This window comes from Perca flavescens, chromosome 23 (genome assembly GCF_004354835.1).
Source record: "Perca flavescens isolate YP-PL-M2 chromosome 23, PFLA_1.0, whole genome shotgun sequence".
Taxonomy (NCBI): domain Eukaryota; kingdom Metazoa; phylum Chordata; class Actinopteri; order Perciformes; family Percidae; genus Perca; species Perca flavescens.
Genome location: NC_041353.1, coordinates 9,522,395 through 9,544,877, shown reverse-complemented (window position 1 = coordinate 9,544,877; position 22,483 = coordinate 9,522,395). Strand labels below are relative to the sequence as shown.

The following is a 22,483-nucleotide window of genomic DNA, read 5'->3' as shown; positions in this document are numbered from 1 at the left end:
TAAAAGTGCACCAATAGTTGCTAGACAAAAGACCACGATGGCACCCAATCAGAGACGATGGTGGAGGAAACCGGGAAATAATGATGAGTAACAAGATGACGCAAAAAAAAGAAGTTCATAGTGGACAACGACAGTGAAATAACTAACGTTTTATACATGTATTAATTGTTTGCAATACTGGCTATGTCTTGCGCGAAGTATCACATTTAGGTAAGTACAACGTCGTGCTTGTAGCTACGAATGTTCAATGTCTACAGCTGGCTTTTAACATCTGAACCGTAAACATTAATCTGCATCTGGCACAGTATGCTATTTAAATCAGACAATTACATTGATATAGTGATGTTTTCATTCCAACAGGTATTCAGGAATGATTTCTTTTAATGCCCCGTAAAGCTATAAAAACAGAGAAGCCTACCCTGCTGTTCCTGGAGCAGCCTTTGTGTGGAGCCAGACTCCAAAATGTGCCTGAAGTCCGAGCAGCACTCAATCCCAAAGAGTTTTTCACAGAGACACAAGCACAGAACAGCTCAGCTCTTACTTCTTGGGTAAATTGTTGTGCAGTTATTTCACAGAATAATGATTATGCTAAGTGACTCCAGTTTTTTTCAAGCTGTCTGTTTACTGTACTCTTTTAGGTGAGACCCCAGTTTGACCGTTCAGTTGCAGCTGCACCTCCAGTGAGACGAGGGAGGAGAAAATGTCATTCTGCCACAAGCATCCTTGACAGTTGCAGTCAGCTGTCCAGGAAAAGAAGTGTGTGCAAATTCCCTGCATTATTGTTTCAGACAAGGTCAAGAGACCAATCTCATCAACCAAAGAATACACGCACAAATACATCTACAGAGTCTACTGCTGTGTGTGACGTGGGAAATGAACCACAGGGATCACACCAAATCAAAAGGACAGTTTCAGGTGCACAGTACTCAGACACACCAAAGAGACAGCCGACCTCAATCAGAAAAAGGAATGTGGAGAGATTTTCCGATGGTGCTGCATCCTCCAGCAGATGTTTGGACCGGACTGAAACTCCATCTATTCAAGTGACAGAGAAATGCAGAATTCCAGCAGATGGTGTTTCAACACCTGCTTCCATTGGGTACAGCACCACTGAGGTCAGCAGTGTCAATCTGCCACCTGATGTGGACACTCCAAAAGTAATTCAGGAAGGGAATAATTGCCCCACCTCCACCTCTCTACACTTGCTACAGGCTCAGCCATGTACACCACCATGTAATCATCCACCTGACATTTTAGTGGCTGACACACCAGAGAGGGATTATGGGGTGAAGGTGACATGGAGGAGGAGGAGGGGTTTGATGTTGATGTTAAAACAGAGGGGCTATCTCTCTGATTCAGATGCGTTAATTCACAGCTGATGTAGAGATTTGGCAAGAACACGTTAGGCAATTGTGTCAACAGAAAAGAGACATTGATTCTTCAAACAGACCAGAATGCTTTCTATGAACTATTTTTATCCATTGAATGGAGCTGCTGCATTTTAAAGTGATGATCACATATCAATTCACTGACTGTTTACTTTGATTGAACATCATAATGATAAGCCAAGGATGTTATGAAATAGCTCTCACTCACCCCCTCCGCACAGCACAAAAAAGTTATTAATGTAATAATCAAATAATGGACGAATCCAAATAGCAATAATTACAGCAATATTTAAATAGTAAGCTTTTAGTAAATGAGAATTTATTTAGGTCGATCCCATTTATACTGTACTGTTATACATTATGTTGCAAATAAAAGGCAGTTATTATATTCAAATATAACCCTGACCTCTCACAACACAAGCCTATTGTTTGTTATTCTGCTTCAACATTTTAACGGCAGATATATGGAGAAAAAAAAAGGTCATGTCCAATGTCCACAGGGACTGTAACTGATTTATCACATGCCCAGTATCGAGCAAACACTAAATATTTTTGTCAATGACATGAAATCTTGAGTCACTGGTGTAATAAAACCAAGAGCGCTGCTGAAAGATGACTTGAACACTGCTGTTGGTGATTGTGGGCAGTGCTGTGTAACTTAAAACCTACCTTTTCTCTTTCAAATGTGTTGCATAAAATATATGCAATAAATGTATAAGTCAAAAGTAAAAACAAAAACAGTATACACTGCTAAATAGAGTATTCTGGGGTAAGATTTTGTTTCTTTCAGAAATGAAATATGTTGTGGCCATTTCAGAGAGACATCAGTAGTTGTACCATGCAGAATATATGTCTTGAAAAATGAGTTTCTTGAACCACTCGTCATAGATACTGGTCACTGCAGCAAATCCTTGACCCATCCATTTTATATTTATCTTTTCATGCCTGTGAGGCAACCTTTGAATTGAAGTTATAACATATTTCAAGGTAAAAGGAGAATAATCCACAGGTCTCTTACAGGAGACAACTCTCCACCCTCCTCTAGAATGTCCACCAATCAAAATCTACGTAAGTAATCGGCAGACCAATAGGAACGCCCGTTCTTAGTGTGCTCGGTAACTAAGGACCGAGTGTAACAGAGTTCTCTTCAACCGCGTCCACAAAAAGTACTGCTGCACGAGGATCTTCCTTAGCAACCGTGGATAAACATGAGTTACTACAGCATAAGGTAAAATAAAACATACATCGCTTGTACGTTGTGTAGGTATTTGTTTTGTTTGGCTAACTGTGGAATGAGAAGCTAACCGCTGTCGTTACCTTTTTATTTTACCCGAAAAAACTTGACTGTCGCCCACAACTTTTATAAAGGCACCATTGCATACTGTAGCTAAATGCTGGGGGCTGAGGCAGCTAACGTTAGCTTATGATGGTAACAAGCCAGCTATAACATTACACAGTTGGCAGATAAACGCAGATGACAGTTACCATGTATAATTTTTTTCTTCCAATTTTGACGATATATGTTACTCATTAATGTCGAGCTTAGTGAACGAGCTAACGGTCGCAGTGTTACAGCACAAAAATCGCTTCACAAACGTTATAACGCTAGCTGGACAATGGGAAAGGAAAGGAATTGTTAATCATTCAGCTACATTATCGCTAACTTTACAGTAATGACAAACGCGCTTTAATGGTTAAGGTTTGCTCGCTTATAAACAACGTATAGCCTGTTCGAATGAAACACATTTAGAAAGCAATTGACTTCAGTAACAATGAGCAAACTCATCTTATCTAATGTAGAAAAAAAGAGTTTCATGTATGTTTAGTTACGTAATAACCAGGCATTCTTTGTTTATTTCATGACGAGCAATTTCTTGCGGTATTTCCGACGACACAATGTATGACACTCCATCTCCCTGAATATGTAGGACTGCGTCGAGTTTTGGAATGTGGACTGCTAGGAATGCAGGGCTCTGTTCATTTACGATGTTTTAAGTTATATACTTCACAGATGGTGAAAGGCACTCAGCCACGAAGATCTGACTAGATTTTGATTTGAATACAGAGACGCGAGAGGCATTAGATTTTTTTTTTGCATGTTTGAGCATGCCTTTCTGTAGCCTCTGGGTCTATTCCTGTATTGTAGTATAAGTTCTCACCACACAAATGAGCTACTAAAGCTATATCAAGCTAACACTAACAATTAAGTAAGTAGTAGTCAGTACATGCAAAACATGGATTTTATTCTTCATTTGAAAGCAACAGGAGGGATTGAATGTAAACATGCAGCAGTCAGACTCAACACAAAGGATTTACCCTTAGCATAATGCACCATAGCACTTCCTACACTTCTTTTGATGTCCCCTCTGCTGGCCATGCAAACAGTTGTTGGGAAAAGGAATCTAGTGTGTGTGTGTGTGTGTGTGTGTGTGTGTGTGTGAAAGCTACTATAAACAATTTCAAGCACTGGAGCAGCAGAAGTCTGCGCTTATTTAGCAGGGAGATACAAATCAAAGTAGCTCCCACCCTTTCCTGTTACAGTCCCAGTCTGATTTTTTAATTTAATTTGAGACAGATACAATCATGTAAAATCATGTTTATTTTACAGTGATGTTGAAACGTTTTTTAATTGCCTACTGTACTACAAACACATATGTGGCTTCCACAGTCAGTGTCAGTTGGTTCAGAGTTAGAAAATGGCTAGCTGCCACCCTGTTTACGTTTCCCCCCAGATGTCTAACAAACACTGCGCTTTTACACAAGGAAAACTCTTGGCTTTGTAACTGTAGTAATGTGAGACACGGCAATTGACTCATTCCTTATCTGCACACATGCTGTGATGCACACTGCTTCATCCCAGACAGTTTGTGTTATAAAGTTCACAGATGGCTGACTCTGCATTTGTAATAATGAACCTTCAAAAACAGTTGAATAAGGGGCATTTTCTCTGCTTCTTGTTGCCTTTTTTTTTTATTAATCTCTCACAAATGTATTAATTAGATTTTTTTCAAACCACAAGGACCTCAGAGTGAAGCAGCTACAAATACTGGAGCCTGCTTGCAGAGCTGATACGTGTGAGGAGCGACAGTTTTCCTAACAGCATCATAAATGGAATGTTCAAAGGACTGATAACATGAGTGTAGGGTTGAAAGTGTGGGCCACTGAAGCAGTTTTCTGTTCCCTTGTTGCACTGTAGTCATCAATCATCATTGCCAAGGTTAGTGGTAAGCCAGTGGTAAGGCCACACATAGCCTAAATAGAAAATGGGACATCAGTACTCCAGTGTCAGCCTAGAGCCATCAGCTGAAAGGTAATAGAAGCTAACAATTTTTTAGGTTGTTATTGCTGACAACTAAAGCTAGGTCTGTCAAGGCTATTTGATACTAATCCTAGTGGAATCTTTTCTTTGCTATGATTCTGGGTACAGTTACGTAGCAGTTACATATAACATCACTGAGTACCATCAGTATCCCATTTACAAAAGCGCCCATGCCTAGATTTTCCTATGAAGTATACATTCTTTACAGAGTTGAACAAGGTCTGAAAGATCACAAATAAGCTTCCCGCCTGCCACAGGAGTTGTCAAGCAACTAACTCTTGTTGCTTTTTGCATCAGTAGTTTAAAGGAATTGTCAGCAAGGTTGGAAAATGAAGCTGACCCAAGTGCAATATGTCTTATGTGTCTAGCCCCAAAGAGGAATAGATGTATGGGAATGAATTCAGTACTCATCTTAGTTGACCATGGTAACACCATCATTATAAATCAGTCAATTAAAAAGATTTCTCCACCAGGGTGGTGGTTGACCTGTGTAACTACAAGCATGGCTTGTGGTTGAGTTGCGATTTACTGTGGTTGTCCAGTTGATTCCAAACACATATGGCCCAGCTGGCCAGAACAATCCACTCTGTTGCTCAATCACTGTCTGAAAAACTGAAAAAAAAAAATCCCTGGTATTTGTAATCGACTCACTTTGTCCTTGTTGAATGCTACAGCACTGCATACATTTCACTGCTATAGTTTCTGCTGCATGTTCACAATACACCTGTGTTTCTGCATGATGTTATGATCAGTGCCAAGTGGCTTCTTTTACCATGAGAAGATTCAAATTTCCAAACACAAACTGGACAGTAGCTGATACTTCTCCAAAGATAACTAACAAATAAAAGGACCATTGTAGGAGAGTCTTGAGTGAAGTGGGTCCCCAAGGGAAATGGTATAATTATCAAATCTCATAACTTATTTCCATCATTTGTTTTGAGCTCAATAATTACTCCCTCTGGTGAATCATTCCCCCGACTTATATGCCATTTTACCGCTGTCTCTCAGGACAAACATACACAAACATACTCTTTATTTTCTCTGTGCTTTCTTTCTCTCGCTCTTGTGAATAGGCACAGAAAAACTGGACCGACTGTAAAGCTCTGGTTTCCTAGCAACTAGATTAAGGTCTCCACACCATGTCTGTTTTTAGAATGGGCATCTATAGGTTTCGTTTTTTTGAGGTACCTTAAAAGAGCATGTGCTTATTACGAGGAACACAGACTGGAATGTTTTACTCATATGCTGACAGTTGAACATAGAGTAATCCAGCAACGTTGTAGGCCATTACCTTTTTGAAGAGATTTGAGCTATTTAAAGATGAATAAATTCCCACTATTGCGTATAACAGAGATGCCAGACAGAATGTGCATCTGTGGTCTGCTATATGCAGTGTCCCCTTATGAGTCAGAGGAAATGAGCTGCCATTGACTGCTGAGTCTTTCAGAAATTTAATGGAAAGTAGTCGGGCAGTAAAATAAGGGAACTTAGGTGATAGCAAGTAATCTAACTGATTAAAAAAAAACTGTGATTTTATATCAAATATAAACAGGCTCAGACAGCTTACATTTGCACTCAAGGTATCAGGACTGTTTACGTAACTTTGCTAAAAATGGCTTTTCAGCACTAGCATTTAGGCCTGTCACTTTCATACCCATCCCTAGTTGAATCCTTGTGGGTTGCCCAAAGTGTGAAGTCATGGTAACAGCTCCAAGCCTCCCGACCTCAGTCTGCCTCAGGGCTGCTAGCTGTCATTCCCCTGGGTGGGACATAGCTACTCTTTGTCAGTGACATAATAGCAGAGATCTTGGAACCTGCAGGGTGTACTGTAAGGCAGGACTGCACAATAACTCTGAGCTCCAGTGTGAATATACATTTTTGTGAAACTGTAGATAGCAGAGCCCTGGACTAGCATTCTTGCAGCCGCATCCATGGACACTATAAAGAATGGGGGATCTCAGCCTGTCTACAGTCGCTGGTCATACAGGTAGCTGCACTGCACACATACATTTATTCTTGGCATCATAGAAGTGGTTGTTTGAAAATAGCCTTCCTTGTGTGCTCCCAAAGACTTACGGTTTATTTGTCCCAGTAGGACAGCTGGCTCCTGCATTAACACACACACACATTGACAACCACATTTTTGCTTTAGTTCTCAGAGCTGTATTGACTTTTGAGGATTGAGAATTGCAAAGCGGCCTGTGCCAGGACAAGAGGTCAGCGCTACTATAATGTTTCTTCCAGTCGCTGCTCCATCCCTCTGGCCGGCTGAATGGCTGACCTGCAGTCAAAGATGTTCCTCTTGCTCATGTTTCTGCCACCATGTCGTTACTTATTCAGAGCATCAGGCTGTGACTGTGCTGTAACCAGAGTTGGTGATTTGCGTGTGTGTCCAAGCTGTTTTTTTTATTTATTTATTTTTATATGCTGTTGGCTGCTTGATTGGAACACTCATGTAACTAAGGATGTGCTTAGACTATCCATCCAACTGATTACTGAAACAGCTGAAATGACTGTGACTGTTAGCATTTTGTTTGCCAAGGCTCAAAGATCTTTAGATTCTAATTTACCGGTAATGGCAGTATTGCCTATATAACAAATTTTTGCCTTTATTAGTGATCCAGTCTGTTAAGGGTTCATCTAAACTTTGTTCATTGCATTTGCTTAGCACACTACTTAAAAGAGATATTTTTGCTGATTTAAATCCAGCTCTGTGTCATGGCAGTGTGGGCAGTGTGTGCAGATGAACGGTGTGTGGCTTCCCTCTGTGGCCGCAGCGCACAGAGCTCCCAGCTGAGCAGAGGTCTGCCGCGATTCAGCAGACCTCGATTGGTCCGAGCTCTGTGCACTGGCATCACGGAGGGAAGCCAAAGTATCCCTTTACGGGTTTCCCCTTGTATATAAAACTAATGCATTAAACAATATATTATTATAATATAATAGTCTAAGCTGAGATGGGAGAAAGAGAATAGCATCAGTTGCTTGCTCCACATCTCCTGCAGCTGTTTCATATTAGAGGCCAAACGTTTTAAAGGAATAGTTGAGATGATAATGAGAAGGTTGATATTAGGCAGCATGTTAAGTACGGAGCTGAAGTCAAAACATGGTTAGTCTAACTCAGAATAAAGACTGGAAGCAGGGGAATAACAGCAAGCCTGGCAATGCCCAAAGTTCAAAATTCATCATTGAAGCTCCCAAACCAACAGAGTGTATCTTGTTTGAATAATCAGTACACAAACAGAAATGTAAAAATTACATGCATGGAGTTATGGGATTTTTTTATTTTTTATTGTCAAACAACAGCCATGTGCAGTAGCTGTGCCCTGTTTATTGTTGTAGCAGTTGATAGGTTTAGACCTATACCCAAATTTGTGCTCACCAGCTGAATCTGGCATCCACATTATAATCAAAGACGTTTTAAGCGGAAGGATAAATGTCACTGTTTTGTGCTTGCTCAGGTGTAAACAAACAGTGGATGTAGTTCTAGTAGGTTGCGGTTGATCATTTTTACATAAGTAAACAGGGAATGAAGCATTTCATCTCATCAGTCCTTTTATTCTGTATCCTCTCCTAGTTGGAAGCTGAATTGCCTGTGGCAGACATTATGTTATGCTCATTCAACTTTCAGATTCCTTTTCGAAGTGGCAAAGTGGAAGCCGTATAATTGAAATGAACAACAGCTATAATGGACTGTGTTCCGATAATAAGATCCCTGTGGTTTATGTCATGCAATTTCTTAATAGCTTTTATATTTTCATCTGAAAAAGAAGTCACTGGTCAACTTGTCCTCTTTTGCACCCTGAATCAACAGCGGTGTGATAGACCGTTACCATTCCAACATTTATAGCATTCAAATCACATTTGATATTTGCCAGATAAATGCCTCCGACCAAATGTTCTCTGAATGAACATTTAGATTTGAATGTGCAGCTCAACAGGAATTACACGCCCTCGCCAAGCCCTCCTTCTGCCAGTTATTCTTTACAGCGCAGTGCTAAGACCTCCAATTACAGTGAAGCCCAACAACTGGCTGCAGGTTTTTAATCAATGCTGGTGGAGGTGGGCTGTTGAAGGAGCTGCAATCTCCATGGTTACCTACGTCTGACAAACAAGGAGGGAACAACAGAAGCTTGTCCTTCTCTTGTCACCCAAGCTGTGACGGACTAATGAAACATTGATCACTCACATCTGTGATGAGGCACTCTGGAAGTGTGAGTGTGTGTGTGTGTGTGTGTGTGTGTGTGTGTGTGTGTGTGTGTGTGTGTTTTTCTAAGAATATTTGTGGTAGTGGACATTCTCTCACCACTAACAGATTGAAGTATTTATGATAATACTCTGAAGGATGTTGGTCTTTTATTTTACATTGCACCTGTTCTTCAGCTGTCCTCTGTCCTAACTGTCAGCTTGTTTGACTTCATTAGATAATTACTGTTCTACTAAAGCATAACATCTGTTAGTAGACAGCTCTCTAGTTTCATTCAAGCTACACATGAATCAGTATATAGAGTATTATTCATGTCTCATTCTTGTTTTGATCTTGTTGCTGAACATGTTTCATTCTCTAATTTCCCACATGTCCTGTGCAACGGGCTGCAATGGTGCCAAATTGCTAATTTCCATGAAGACCTTCGAGCTCTGCCAGCTTCTCCTCTAACTCAACAGCAAGGTAGACAGCAATACACTTGCCCGACACACACACTTTCTTCTCACAGTCGGTGACTTGAATAGCCAGGTTAACAGGAATTTTGGTGCACTTTTAAAGGGCATTTTATCCGTAAACACCATATTTGTCTGACTTTTCCCCAACAGTTTTGGACACATGGCAATCCACTCTGCTTTACAGCATGTCAAATATGTTCCACTGCTGAGACTCTTTCATCAGTTATGATTGCTCTCTAGGCTACGAACAAACTTAATGTGCGTCATCTGCTGCTACCAAGTGGCATGTCTTTCTCTGGGGAAAACAGGCTCTACTATTTTGCAGCTACCATAAAAATGTTTAATCACATTATTCCGACACAGATTGCCTCAGGGATGTACCGCGCAGTACCATTACAACAGAAATATTGTGTTTGAGGTGCATCAGGGAAACTCTGATGTTGTAACATAATCTAGAGGATGTGTCTTCAGCTATTAATTAGACTGTGCTTTGTAGCATAGAAACAGTGTTATTAATGGCACAGCCCAATGGCAAAAGTCAATATTTTAATCAGAGTTATTTATGCCTTGGTCTAATTATTGGACATGTGGTAGTCCTTTGGTCAAAGCATCCTAATCCACAGGTCTCAGGCCTACACGGCCCATGTGAAAGGCCGTAGTGACTTCTCCTAGGTCTCGCTGTTCACCTGCACAACTTTCACCCATCTCTTCTTACCATCCTAAATGACAGTCCTGTATGTCTAATTAAAAACTACTATCATATCCCGCTCTCTATCCCTTCTCCTTCTTACCACCACCGGTTCTCAGGTGCCATAATGGCCTCCCAGGGGACCCATCTTTGTACCAATGTCAACACTGAGGGATACTTGGAGAGGGATTCAAAAGTGACATGACGCGGTGTGAGATGACTCTAGCCCGTGCTGGCTGTTGGGCTACAGATGATGATGCTAATTGTACCTATGTGGGCTTAGGAAAAGTAGAACAGGCTTATTAAACCATGTTCTTGTTGGCAGAAATGGGTTGCCGGAGTCACGTTTTGAAATTTAGTGACTGTCCTTCAGAGATGAGCTGTGATGTCAGCCAGCGTAGGGCTTGAGGTTCCTACACACTAGAGCCGTGGAAAGGATGTGAGAGGGACTGAGGGAGATGGAAATAGGGGGGGGATGAGTGAGTCAGATATCTGATGAGCTTACCTGATGGAGAGATAGATTTGAAGACTTCTCATCCTATACCCTTAATCCTTTTCTCTAAAAGAAACTCATTTCAGCCCAGCAGAGCATGTGCTATTTATAGATTTACACAACAGGAAAAAATGAAAGAAATGGAGTTAATGACTTACACATTACATTAGCCTATGAGGGTGACTTTTCTACTGTAGGTCTCTGACTCTGACAGCAAAGACTCATGCTGTTGCCCTTCTCTCTTCACATGGTAGCTAAGCAACATGGGCCCGGTCCCTTCAGATAGGTGTCCAGGGTAAATGCCCAGGAGATTTAGACTTTAAGGCATTCTCTCAGCTGGAGCTTTGTCCTTTTTCTTTGTTCCCTTTCTCTCACAAACTTGCTTTCTTTTTTCCCCCCCCATGTCATTTTCGGAGAATGAGTCATGCCATCTTTCGCCAACAAGAAGGTCACTTTTTGGCCTGTAGATTTGTCATTGTTTGGTTTTATTGCCACTTTTAAAACGACCACTACCCTAAACCCTATTAATGCTTACTTGCTTTATTTCATACAAGACCATACACGATACAAAGTCTTTATTGCCTTGTATCTGTGCAACAGCAGTGGTGACCTCTACTGGTTTGATAAGGAAACTCAAACTTAGCATAGACGCTTTTAGAGATCAATGAGTGTGATGTCTCTAACTCTTTATAAGAAAGGTTTCTTCTTTTTCCTTTGTAGTGGCATCGAAGATGACAGTGCCAGTCTTATGCAACAGAAGCTGGAAAAACAGGTAGGATGCCACATTTCATCCATAAAAGAACAACACATGCTTTTTGACAATTCACACCTTTGTTGTTTTTCTCTCATAATGTTTCTAAGACTGTAATGTCTGTGTACTCCTTTGTCTGTTTGTACTTTCAAAGAACATCTGGTGTAGTTCATTATGCGGATTAACCATTTTAATTCACACATAGATGATGTTTTTGAGAGCTAACCTGTGGTATTTGTAATCACCTGCCAAGATTTAACATGAAACCGGTAAAATAAGAACTGAGATGGCCCTTTGTTCTGCCACTCTGGTGCCTGCTGGCGTGCCTGTTGTTGGCAGGAGCAGCTTCAACATCACTGCAGTGGTGTGCAATTTAGTGATTAATGCTGTTTGTTTTGGAAATCTGCTGTTTTTCACCTGTTCAGTCCCTTGGAATTTTAATGCTTACTTACTCCTGAGGCTGAATTGTTTCCTTTTATCCACCCATTTACCTGACATAGCCCTTCTTCTGTCGCACTTTGCTCTCTTTTCATCCTTTCCACCCCAAGCCTCTGTAAGACGCTTTATCCCCAAACCTTGCTGAAGAGTCGCTGTGTAGAGCTTTGATTTAAGCTGGAAGCCGTACTCCACTATCTCACACAATAGGCAGAAACGAACAGGAGGGCTAGATTGGTGAGTTCAAAGAGAGGGATGGCTTTAGTGCAGGGCGTCTGGCTTTTTGTGTGTGTGTGTGTGTGTGTGTGTGTGTGTGTGTGTGTGTGTGTGTGTGTGTGTGTGTCCCATGGTCCCACGTTGCTCTGTCAGGCTGCGTTCACATAAACTCAGGCAGTTATCAGGTGGTCAGGTAAAAACATAAGTCTTCAGCAGCGTTGGGGGCCGAAAAAACCTGCAGCAGCCTGTAGCAAAATGTTGAGACAGAGTCAACTTGGTAGAAACACAACCCAATGTAACCCTGTGATGGCCAATCATGTAACCGCCATTCCGACTTGTCAGTGCGTTTCGAGGCGGTGTGAGAGTCCTGTACAGTAAACAGGAAACATCACTGCCTCTATTGCTGCCACAAGAAAGTAAAAAAAAAAACTATAAGGGTAAAAAACAAAACACAAGCACTTAACTGCCCACAAGTTTCTGTAACAAGTGACTGTTTTCTGCAACAAGCTCCAGCACAAGGCACAGTCCCTCCATCTCTTTTCTTTCTCTTTTTATCCGTGAACTATAGTTAACTGCTCCTCAGATCTCTGCAGGGTAAATCCAGACAGCTAGCTAGACTATCTGTCCAATCTGAGTTTTCTGTTGCACGACTAAAACAACCTTTGAACGTACACAAGTTCCACCAAAACAAGTTCCTTCCCGAGGCTATTTTGCAGCGGCACCGTGGCTCCGTCCAGCGCTTAGCGCCGCCTAAGACGATTGTGATTGGTTTAAAGAAATGCCAATAAACCAGAGCACGTTTTTCTCCTATCCCAGAATGCTGTGTGGACTAGCCAGACCCTCCTCCCCAGCGCTGTGGAGGAAGGTCTGGCAGTGCGAGATTAGATTGTTTATAGATTTCAACATTTCCGACCGCATTTGAAGGCAGCTTCATTCCTCATAAATCCACCGGAGTTTAAAATTCCGGAAACCGGACGGTAACGGACATCCGGCCGAAAAGACGGACATCCGGCGGATTTTCCCGAGCAATCCCGGAAGCGGAACGTTGTAGGTATATACTATTCACAATCTGATGGAAAACCATAACTGTGAAATATAAAGTCTACTTGTGTGACTTTGGGGGGTTAAAGAACACAACAAGGCGTCACATAAATGGGCCGTTTAGTGACACTCCCACACCGCTGCAAAACCCTGCGGCGAACACCGGCCCGACCGAATGAAGCCGAATGAAGCTGAGTCCAAACAGTCTCACTTGAGTCTTATGTTCTTACGTAAATCATGAGGACAAACACATCCTCCTATACCCAGAGGGGGATCACATGCAGGTTATGGAAAATCTATTGATAAATTGATAAAACAATAAAAGTTAAGTCCATCTTTTTACTGTTTTGACTCAATTCAGTGTTTCCCACCCCATTTCAAATAGTAAAATGAAAACCATTCAGGCAATAATACCAGGAGCACTGTGACCATATCTCACTTTGAGCACTCCCCCCCCTCTCTCTCTCTCTCTCTCTCTCTCTCTCTCTCTCTCTCTCTCTCTCTCTCTCTCTCGCTACCTCCCACTGGAGCACTAATGACGACTGATTCAGAGTTAGCAACGGTGACCGTGCGTACACTCAGAGAGCCAGACCTTTTTCAGGAACACATAGTGCAGAGCAGGCTGTTGGTTTGTCGGTCGCAGAGGGATGAGGGTAAGGGGGACAGAGTCATTCCCACCTGGAGTGCTGCTCTTTGGGGGAGAACGTACTTCCACCTGACTTCAAGACCAATGTGAATTGTGATGTTTTTTCTATAAAGAAACCTGTCAACTTTGGCTCAAACTTCAGGACTCAATGGAACGGGTTGGTAACTTGTAATATTGCTTTTTCTGATATATTTTCTTTTCATTTGTCTGAGGATAAGTATAAATGACATGAGCTGTGTGGCTGTGTCTTCCTATCTGGCTGTTTTTCAGTAAGATAGGAAAGATTCAGACACCCAGTAATCTCACACTGACTATTTTTTTAACTTCAGTCATCATATTCTTTGAAAAGACACAAATTAATACATAGTATGTCTCCTGAAATCAGATTTGTTTGTTGGTCTACTTTATCTCATGTTTTGGCTGATACAGGAAAGACTGCTGGAGTCTGAATGAAGTCACATCCTGGTCTCAAAATGCCAAGTACTGAGTCTTTACAAAAGAATGTCAATATTACAATAGATTGGCTTAAAATAGCAACTAGACGGGAAGGCAACACAGACTGGTCAGACTTTGATTATATGAAGAATTAGTCCAGAGTGTAGGCTGTGGAAATCTTAAGAAGTTGTTTCTGATGCGGTTTCACTTCATTCAGTAGTCAGCATCTTGACAAAAGGCAGTCAGATCACGCCAACTGAATCTAGAAACACTTACTTAATCTCTAAAATATAATGTTTAAATGAATGGTTTAATTCGAAACTACCAGGAAAAAGAAAAATATGAAGCTCAGCTTCAGCCCATATTCGTCTTTACAGATACCTTCACCGTTGGCAGTCTTCTGTGCCCCCCCAGCCCCCCAACATCATTGTTATGCATCTTGAAACTTGGCTCTATCTCCACATCCATTTATTACACTAACAGTAATGACGTTCATTATGATAATCATGCTTTATGTTTTTTCATTTGTCGCCTTTATTTAAAGCAAGCATGCTTATCCCGGTCGTCGTTAAAGCAGAGTCTTTTGAAATGATAAGTCCAGATTGTTTAGCTCCCAGACTTATCGTACAGCTGTGTATTACAGAACTAATGTATTCAAAGGGGACAGAGGAGAAGAAACAGTGAGACAGAATTCTTAGAGCCATTTTTTACGTCCAACAGTTTATTGCAAGATACCTCTACAAATAATAATCAAATACCCATTAGCCTCAACTGTTCTATGAGAATAATCCAGCTGTGCAGTCACCTGCGTCTTTTACAGGGTTTTCATATTTAATGTTATCCTACTGGATCTCCCCATGCATACTAATGTAATTAACCTCAGCTCATAGAGTTGATGTTATCCACCTTGGCTAAGTGTTCTCAGCCTCTTGCAACATTTATAAGAAGCCTTAGGCATCTATAAATGGAGTGATTTTTTGGTCATGTGCGTTGAAACACACGTTCCCATTTGTACGTAGAATGAGGTTCCACGCCATTTCTTTCCCCCTTGTTTGGTCCACAGAGGGCACTGCTGGAGCAGAAGCAGCGGAGGAAGCGCCAGGAGCCTCTGATGGTCCAGCCCAACACCGAGACTCGGCCCCGGCGTTCCAGGACGCGGCGTGGTGAGGAGCAGGCCCCTCTGGTAGAGTCTCTAGTAACTATCACCAACGATGTCATCATGGATGGTGAGGAAAAAACCTGATACCTGTTTTTTTTTATTTATATATTTTTTTAAATGTTGCGTCATTTATGTACAACACATGAGGGATATTTTTTGTTAGGTCATGTAAAACCACATAGACTGCCATTTTCACACAATTTCCTCTGTGCATAAAAAAGTAGGCATTGATGTGCTACATTCTGTTTTATATGTGTTTGAAAGGCAGCTTTATAATGTGCCACTGCATTAATGCATAAAATACATTTAAGATAATCAGTATTACGGCATTGTACACTTGAGGAAAAAAACTGTTATCTGAGTTGCTCAGATAGACAAACAGTTGTATGTAGTTACTAGAGATGGCCCGATACCACTTTTTTGCTTCCTGATACCGATTCCGATACCTGAACTTGCGTATCGGCCGATACCGAGTACCGATCCGATACCAGTGTGTCATATATTTTATTATGTTTTAACAGCTGTATACTACTATCCCTGTATGGATGTGATATAAATTCTATCTTTGTTGTCTGTCTGGCTCAGAAACATGAACAAACACAAACAATGAATGCCGTAGAACTTTTTATTCTCCAGTTTGACAGTCAATTATAACGGAAAAAGAACATAAATAAACTACTTTAATGTAGATTTTCTTTAGGGCTTTATTACGTGGTATCGGATCGGTGCATAAACTCCAGTACTTCCCGATACCGATACCAGCGTTTTAGGCAGTATCGGAGCCGATACCAATACTGGTATCGGTATCGGAACATCTCTAGTAGTTACTACAACATGAGGACATTAACAGCTCAGGTAACAACTGACTGTTCTCCCCTGCTGTAGGTATCGATGGCCCAGCAGCTTTTTTGGGCTCAGAAGCCCCTCATCTGGGAATGAAAATCCTGTCCGCGAGCCAGTCTCAGCCCCAGTCTCAGTTCCAGTCACAGCCTCAGTCTCAGTTCCAGTCACAGCCTCAGTCTCAGCACCAGTCCCCTGTCGCTGAGGAGCCTGAGAGAGATGGAGACACTGAGACGCTGCTAGAGCCTAAGACAGATATCCATGAACTACTGCAGAAACAAGGTGAGTCCCGTCAGAGCTTAATAAGCTTTTCAGGAGGAAATCAACTTTATTTTATTCTGAAGGAATACTGAACCAGAAAATTGTTTGCATCAATTGTTTAACTCTGAAATATAGATTTCCAACCATAACCAACAGTACAATAGTTTCATTCTCAATCAAAGCATGTTAATTGGTAGGAAATTACAGTTTATAGCTTAAATATGTATTGTTTACTACTTCATAAAGGGTTAGTAAGGCACTGATTTTCTATTAAAACGTTTTAAATCCACAAAGCCCATTCATGACTTGTAACTGTGTTATTAGAAGATAAGAGCCGATTTACTTTCATGAGCACGTCTACTTATTTTTTTTGCCTTCCTCACTGACTCTGTTGAGTCCCATAATCCACTCTGTCTTAATAGTTACTCATAGTAGTAGTAGTAATAATAGTTCTAAATCACTCCAGATTAGCAGGTGTTGTTAAGCAAAGTCAGACTTTTTGACATCCCCTAGAACTCTAAGATCTCTGCTGCTGCAGAATGGAATAGGGAGACAGTGGTGTGATTGATGGTGATGCAGTGAGAAATGGGTCATTTAATAATAGGCCAGGGCATTGTTCACACTGCAGTGCTCATCTATGGCATGATTATAGATACTGACACACACACACACACACACACACACACACACACACACACACACATACATACACTACCCAGCCAGCTGGCAGGGATTCCTAAAAGTTTATGAAAGATGCATTAAAACCTAGCCCTGAGTGGGTGTACTTTTCTGATCCATCTGCTTCTGTGGAGCAAAAACAAGTTTCTCCATCCTAAAATCATGTAATCTTGCATTTAAAGCAATACAGTTTAAAACAACTCCACAAGTGTCATAATGTTGGGATTGCAGAGCCACCGTTGAATCCGGGTTCAAATGACCAAAGGGTGCTCTCGTTATAGCTTTTTTTTTTCTGGGCTTTAGTGTGATGTGATGCCGCAGTAGCAAATGTCATTGCCCTTCTCAATAATGCAAGTCCTCATTGTTAATGCCCAGCCCAGTTTAGCATAGGAATATGTCTTCAGGATTTACAGCGGTTATATTTGGCTCCCTGTTCTCACATAATACTCCAACTCCTGAGGAAACGGAAGAAATAGAAAGTTTGAGGTACATATTTAATCAGCTCATTCAATCAAGATGTGTATTTTTTACTTACTTTAAAATGTAATATCCTTGACCTGCTTTACTAGGTTGTTATGAGTTATGAGTCCTCCTTGACATTTCCAGATGGTTGATTTCATAAGCCACTGGCTCACACAACTTTGTCTGGTGTTATAATTGGAGCCCTGGAGTCACTGTTAAGAGGGAAGCTAATATTTGCAATCTGTATTTCATGTTGGTACTTGCTTTCTCTCAGGGATAGCTGCACATCCTGGGGTTATCTATTCGCAAATATCCCAGTATAAATATTGTGTTTGGCTGTGCTGTCTCTCACATTATTATTCTTGTTCAATACTGCATAGGCCAGTGCTCTCCCAAGCCCCCTACTCTCTAACTTGCCCCTGGCATGTTGGTCCAGGTGGAAAAAAGGAAGTGGCAGAATGGCTCTTCTGTGTGCCAAGTAGCAAATGCTCTGTGTGTGAAGAAGCAGGCTTTGGCAGTGTTACTATCATTTAATCACTTCAAAGCTGACAATTGGATTGCAGTGGTTAGGGACACTTGCGCAACATGCTCTGTAATTGTATACCAACCACGTTAATATCATCAATTGTTATTCCTGGTCGAGCAATTACTTAAAGTTAAATTTGACATATCTTTAACTTTGCAAATCTGTGAGGAAACAATTTCCCCTGCTTACGGAGATCTTTCCATACCATTGGACCGCTGTCAGCCTCTGACAGCACATTCAAATTTGAGTTGTGTCCTGGCTGATAAATTCAATTATCAATGAAGAGACAGATGTCTCAAGCAGTCTAGACTGGCTGTAGTGAGCCAGGCCCCATTTTGCATCTGCATGACTGCACGGAACTGTCTCTTCACAAGGTATGGGGGGGTGCACTGTTTGTGAAAGGTACTGAGGCCATAAGCCAAATGTTACCTTCGGGTAGGGTGAGTGCTGAGCAGAGCTTAACTCAAGTATTGTTCTGCTAGATAGAAAGCAGTCTGGAGATGGTTCAGTGAGATTCACAAGGCTTTATCCACTTTCCTCTTTTGCTGATAAAGAGTTGAAATAAGTCTCTCTGTAGTGTAAAATAAATACCTTGTTTCTTTAAATGCACTCTTTTTGCCTCAACCATTGCTTAAGTATTGCATCAGTTCTTGAGAAATTAGTTCTCATAAATCAAAGACTATAAATTAACCAAAACAACTGTGAAATCCATCCTGGGGTCGGGACAATTTTGAACCAAAACTGAAGAAAAAAAACCTGGGAAGAAATACAATTCTTCGAGATTCTTTTGTAGTTGGGAATATACACAGAGCCTTTTTTGTCTTGTGTGAAATTGTGAAGGCCCTTCATGTAGCAATAAAGCTCTCTCACACCTTTGCCTCTTGTCCCTCACCAGGTCTGTCTGGCAGCATGAACTTCGATGAAGCCAGCGAGCATGAGGACGATGTGGAGGAAAAACGGACACGTTCTCTGTCTCCTAACGCAGACACCACCAGACCTTCCTCTGCCGCCAGTGGCAAGGACATTCCAGTGAGTAGCCAAATAAATGCACCAGGGTTTCCGCTGGGTCTTAAGCCCCTGACACACCAACCCGATGGTTGACCGTCGGCAGAAAAGGCATTTGGACTGATCGGTTTAATATCATCAATTGTTATTCCTGGCCGAGCAATTACTTAAAGTTAAATTTGACATATCTTTAACTTTGCAAAGCTGTGAGGAAACAATTTCCCCTGCTTACTGAGATCTTTCCATATATATAATTTGCTTCATTACGACTACAAATGAGACCAACATGCAACTTAAATTGCAGCCAATCTAGACACCAGTCCTATAATGCCAATGAGGAAATCGGGGAATTGTTGCAGACAATGTTTCTGGACTCTAACATCTGACTTTTGTTTTGATTTTGTGATATAGGTCTTACATTTCATTCATAATGGTCTTAAAAAGGTCCTTAAAATGTCTTAAATTTGACTTGGTGAAACCTGTAGAAACCCTGATGCACTCACCAACAAGCTTCTGACGTAGACTATATAATCCAAACCACAATACTAAATACTATGTAAAAAAGGCCCATGCACTGTGTTGTACCCAGGAGGTGGCACCCCCCGGATCACCCACAGCAGAGGGCTCACTAATTGATGTGGCCAATCTAGAGGAGTTTGTTTTGCGTCCGGCTCCACGTGGCGTCACTGTTAAATGTCGAATCACCCGGGACAAGAAGGGCATGGACCGCGGCCTCTACCCCACCTACTTCATGCACATGGAGAGAGAGGATGGCAAGCGAGTGAGTGTGTAGCCATATAGTGGAACTTATTTTTCAAACTCAATAAAAATAATTAAAAGTACTTAGACTATACAATACTTGATGTTAAAGAGTTATCAAATAAACTACAAGATGATAAAAGAATGAATCTCTCAGGAGTAAAGCATCTTTGTACAGTACAGACAGAGTCACATTTTCTGTCTCTCTTCCCAGGTGTTTATGCTGGCAGGAAGAAAGAGAAAGAAGAGTAAGACCTCCAACTACCTTATTTCAGTGGATGCCACTGATCTGTCGCGAGAGGGAGAGAGCTTCATAGGTAAACTGAGGTAAAAAAACACACTTTTTCTTGGATCTACCTGTGCCTGGGGAGGACTACATTGTCACTGTCACATTTGTTGATAGCATACCTGACTAATATACATCTAAAAAAAGGAGGAAACCTCTCTTTTGCAGGAACAACCTGATCACATTCACACAGTTCCACATTCATACCTGGAAGCTGCCCAGTACAACCACAGTCTGATCTGCTGGCCACTGAGCAGCTCCACTGGAGTGGTTGGGGTTAAGGGCCTTGCTCAAGGGCACCTCAGTGGTGGTAATGAGGGAGGAACAAGCGCTTAGTTATTAGTTTGGTTGGTTTTAAGATGGCTAACACCGTGTTTATGCCTTTGCCACTACATGACTCAGCTGTTAAAAATGCTGCCAGCAGTTGAAGGAATGTGAAACGGTGTAAACATTTTAACTCCGGTGTGTATTCTAACAGGTCCAACCTCATGGGCACCAAATTCACAGTGTATGACAACGGCACCAATCCCTGCAAAAACCCCGGGACACTGCTGGAAGAGAGCAACACACGACAGGAAGTGGCTGCCATCTGCTACGTGAGTGAATGACAAAGACGCACACTAGCGTTTGCCGCGTTCCCTGTTCGTTGATCATTTGAAGTGAAACTGTCACACTCTCTGTACCATTTGGCAGGAGACCAACGTGCTGGGATTCAAAGGACCACGTAAGATGACTGTAATCATCCCGGGCATGAACATGAACTTTGAAAGAGTCCCTGTAAGGCCTCAAAATGTGAGTCTGATGGTCCCGGAATCATTTACTCTGAATAAGGGCATCAACATAATGGGTCCAACCTGAACATGTGTATGATTATATTACAGGAGCAGGAGAGCCTCCTGAGCAGGTGGCAGAATCACTCACTGGACAACCTGATTGAGTTGCACAACAAGGCCCCCGTTTGGAACGATGACACCCAGTCTTATGTGCTAAACTTCCATGGCCGCGTCACTCAGGCTTCAGTCAAAAACTTTCAAATAGTTCACGATAACGACCGTAAGTATGCCCCACTATTCACTATTTGTCCACGCATATTTTCTGCACTGTTCGGGCTTACAGTAATGATTAACACATACGTACGGTTGTTTTACTGTTTCCCCGTACTCTAGCTGACTACATCGTCATGCAGTTTGGCAGAGTGGCTGAAGACATCTTCACTCTGGACTACAACTACCCCATGTGTGCTCTGCAGGCTTTTGCCATTGGCCTGTCGAGCTTTGACAGCAAGTTGGCCTGTGAATGAACCAACAGTTTTACCACACCACCACCTTTTCTGTCCTCCCTCAAATCTCGTTTTTACGGGATTGTTTGGAAACGGACAGCTACGCTGCTTACATCATCAGGAACCAGTTCACGCAGAAGTCAAATACGAAACTGAAAAAGAGAGCAGGAGGGCACTGATGGCATATGTTGGTGCTCCAACAAACCTCCTGGTTCCTGTGTGCAAGTTTTTTTTTTTTTTTTTTTTTTGTAACATGTTAGCAGGACTATTTCAATATCAGTTTAACCATTTTGTACAGTGTATATGTACAAATGTATTCAAACTAAAAGGGAAAAGGCAAAGCAAATCACACTACTCTCATCTGTGCTGGAGATGGGTGCAAAAAGAACTGATAAATAAATGACTCATTGTTTGAAGGACGGTGACATGTTTATTGATGTTATGTCTGTTGCTTTTGTTGCCTTTAAATTTGATTTCACTCAGTGTTTTTTGGCTCTAAGGATGGCAGTGTTGGCTGAGGTGTTACTCTACAGAGCATATACCTTTTGAATTACATTAACAACATGGCCTTTCCTTTGGCGCCACCCTCAGGCCAAAATGTAGAGTTATTTAGCAAAGTTTTCTGTTTTTCATCCGTGCAAGTCTTTTCTGACAAGTAAGTCTGAATTTTAATCTTGTTTACATCTTTTAGTGTGGCTACATGGTTTAGTCTGCCATCTACTTACAACTCATTTTGACGTTCTTTTATTATCATTGTTAACCCTCATTTTATTCTTGTGTGGAAAGTGCATCATTCAGAACAGGCCCGTCTTATCGTTTTTGTGTTTTTTTGTGAATACGTGTAATTTTTATCTTGTGACTGTGATTTTTCTTTGTCATAACAAGTTGGATTATTGTGAAAAAAACATAAATGCAGAATTGCACATTTAAAGAGAAAGGATAAACATACTGTATATACAATATAAAGTAATGCCTTCTTGATTGATCTATTCTGTCTTTATCTAACATGAAATACCAAATTTCATTTCAAGACATGGAATTTTCATTGTTGCACAGATACAGAAGTCACATCAGACTTTGTATGAAGAGAAACAAGAAATCTACTGTATCTATGCTGAGTATTCAAAATATCAATGACATTTTATTGAGGTGAAATA

The 22,483-nt window shown here is 41.3% G+C and overlaps 2 protein-coding genes across 6 annotated transcripts; both read left to right on the top strand.

The window, feature by feature from the left end:
- The first annotated feature begins 17 nt into the window (after positions 1-17).
- On the top strand, positions 18-1,803 carry rhno1 (RAD9-HUS1-RAD1 interacting nuclear orphan 1). Its single transcript, XM_028571052.1, has 3 exons — positions 18-210; positions 361-548; positions 639-1,803. The coding sequence occupies exons 2-3, from the start codon at positions 384-386 to the stop codon at positions 1,377-1,379; spliced, it is 906 nt and encodes a 301-aa protein (XP_028426853.1). The 5' UTR covers positions 18-210; positions 361-383; the 3' UTR covers positions 1,380-1,803.
- A 721-nt stretch (positions 1,804-2,524) lies between these two features.
- Positions 2,525-21,742, top strand: tulp3 (TUB like protein 3). Of its 5 annotated transcripts, none has more exons than XM_028570411.1 (13): positions 2,538-2,616; positions 6,600-6,694; positions 9,332-9,373; positions 11,268-11,319; positions 15,135-15,297; positions 16,116-16,352; positions 18,893-19,026; positions 19,592-19,783; positions 19,976-20,088; positions 20,526-20,643; positions 20,741-20,839; positions 20,929-21,100; positions 21,214-21,742. In XM_028570411.1, exons 2-13 carry the CDS (start codon positions 6,639-6,641, stop codon positions 21,345-21,347), a joined length of 1,512 nt encoding a protein of 503 aa, XP_028426212.1. In that variant the 5' UTR covers positions 2,538-2,616; positions 6,600-6,638; the 3' UTR covers positions 21,348-21,742. The 5 variants fall into 5 exon arrangements, with proteins under 5 accessions (XP_028426214.1, XP_028426212.1, XP_028426213.1 ...); XM_028570412.1 differs by lacking the exon at positions 2,538-2,616 and adding an exon at positions 4,380-4,605; XM_028570413.1 differs by lacking the exon at positions 6,600-6,694 and having other exon boundaries at positions 2,525-2,616.
- Positions 21,743-22,483: the final 741 nt, after the last annotated feature.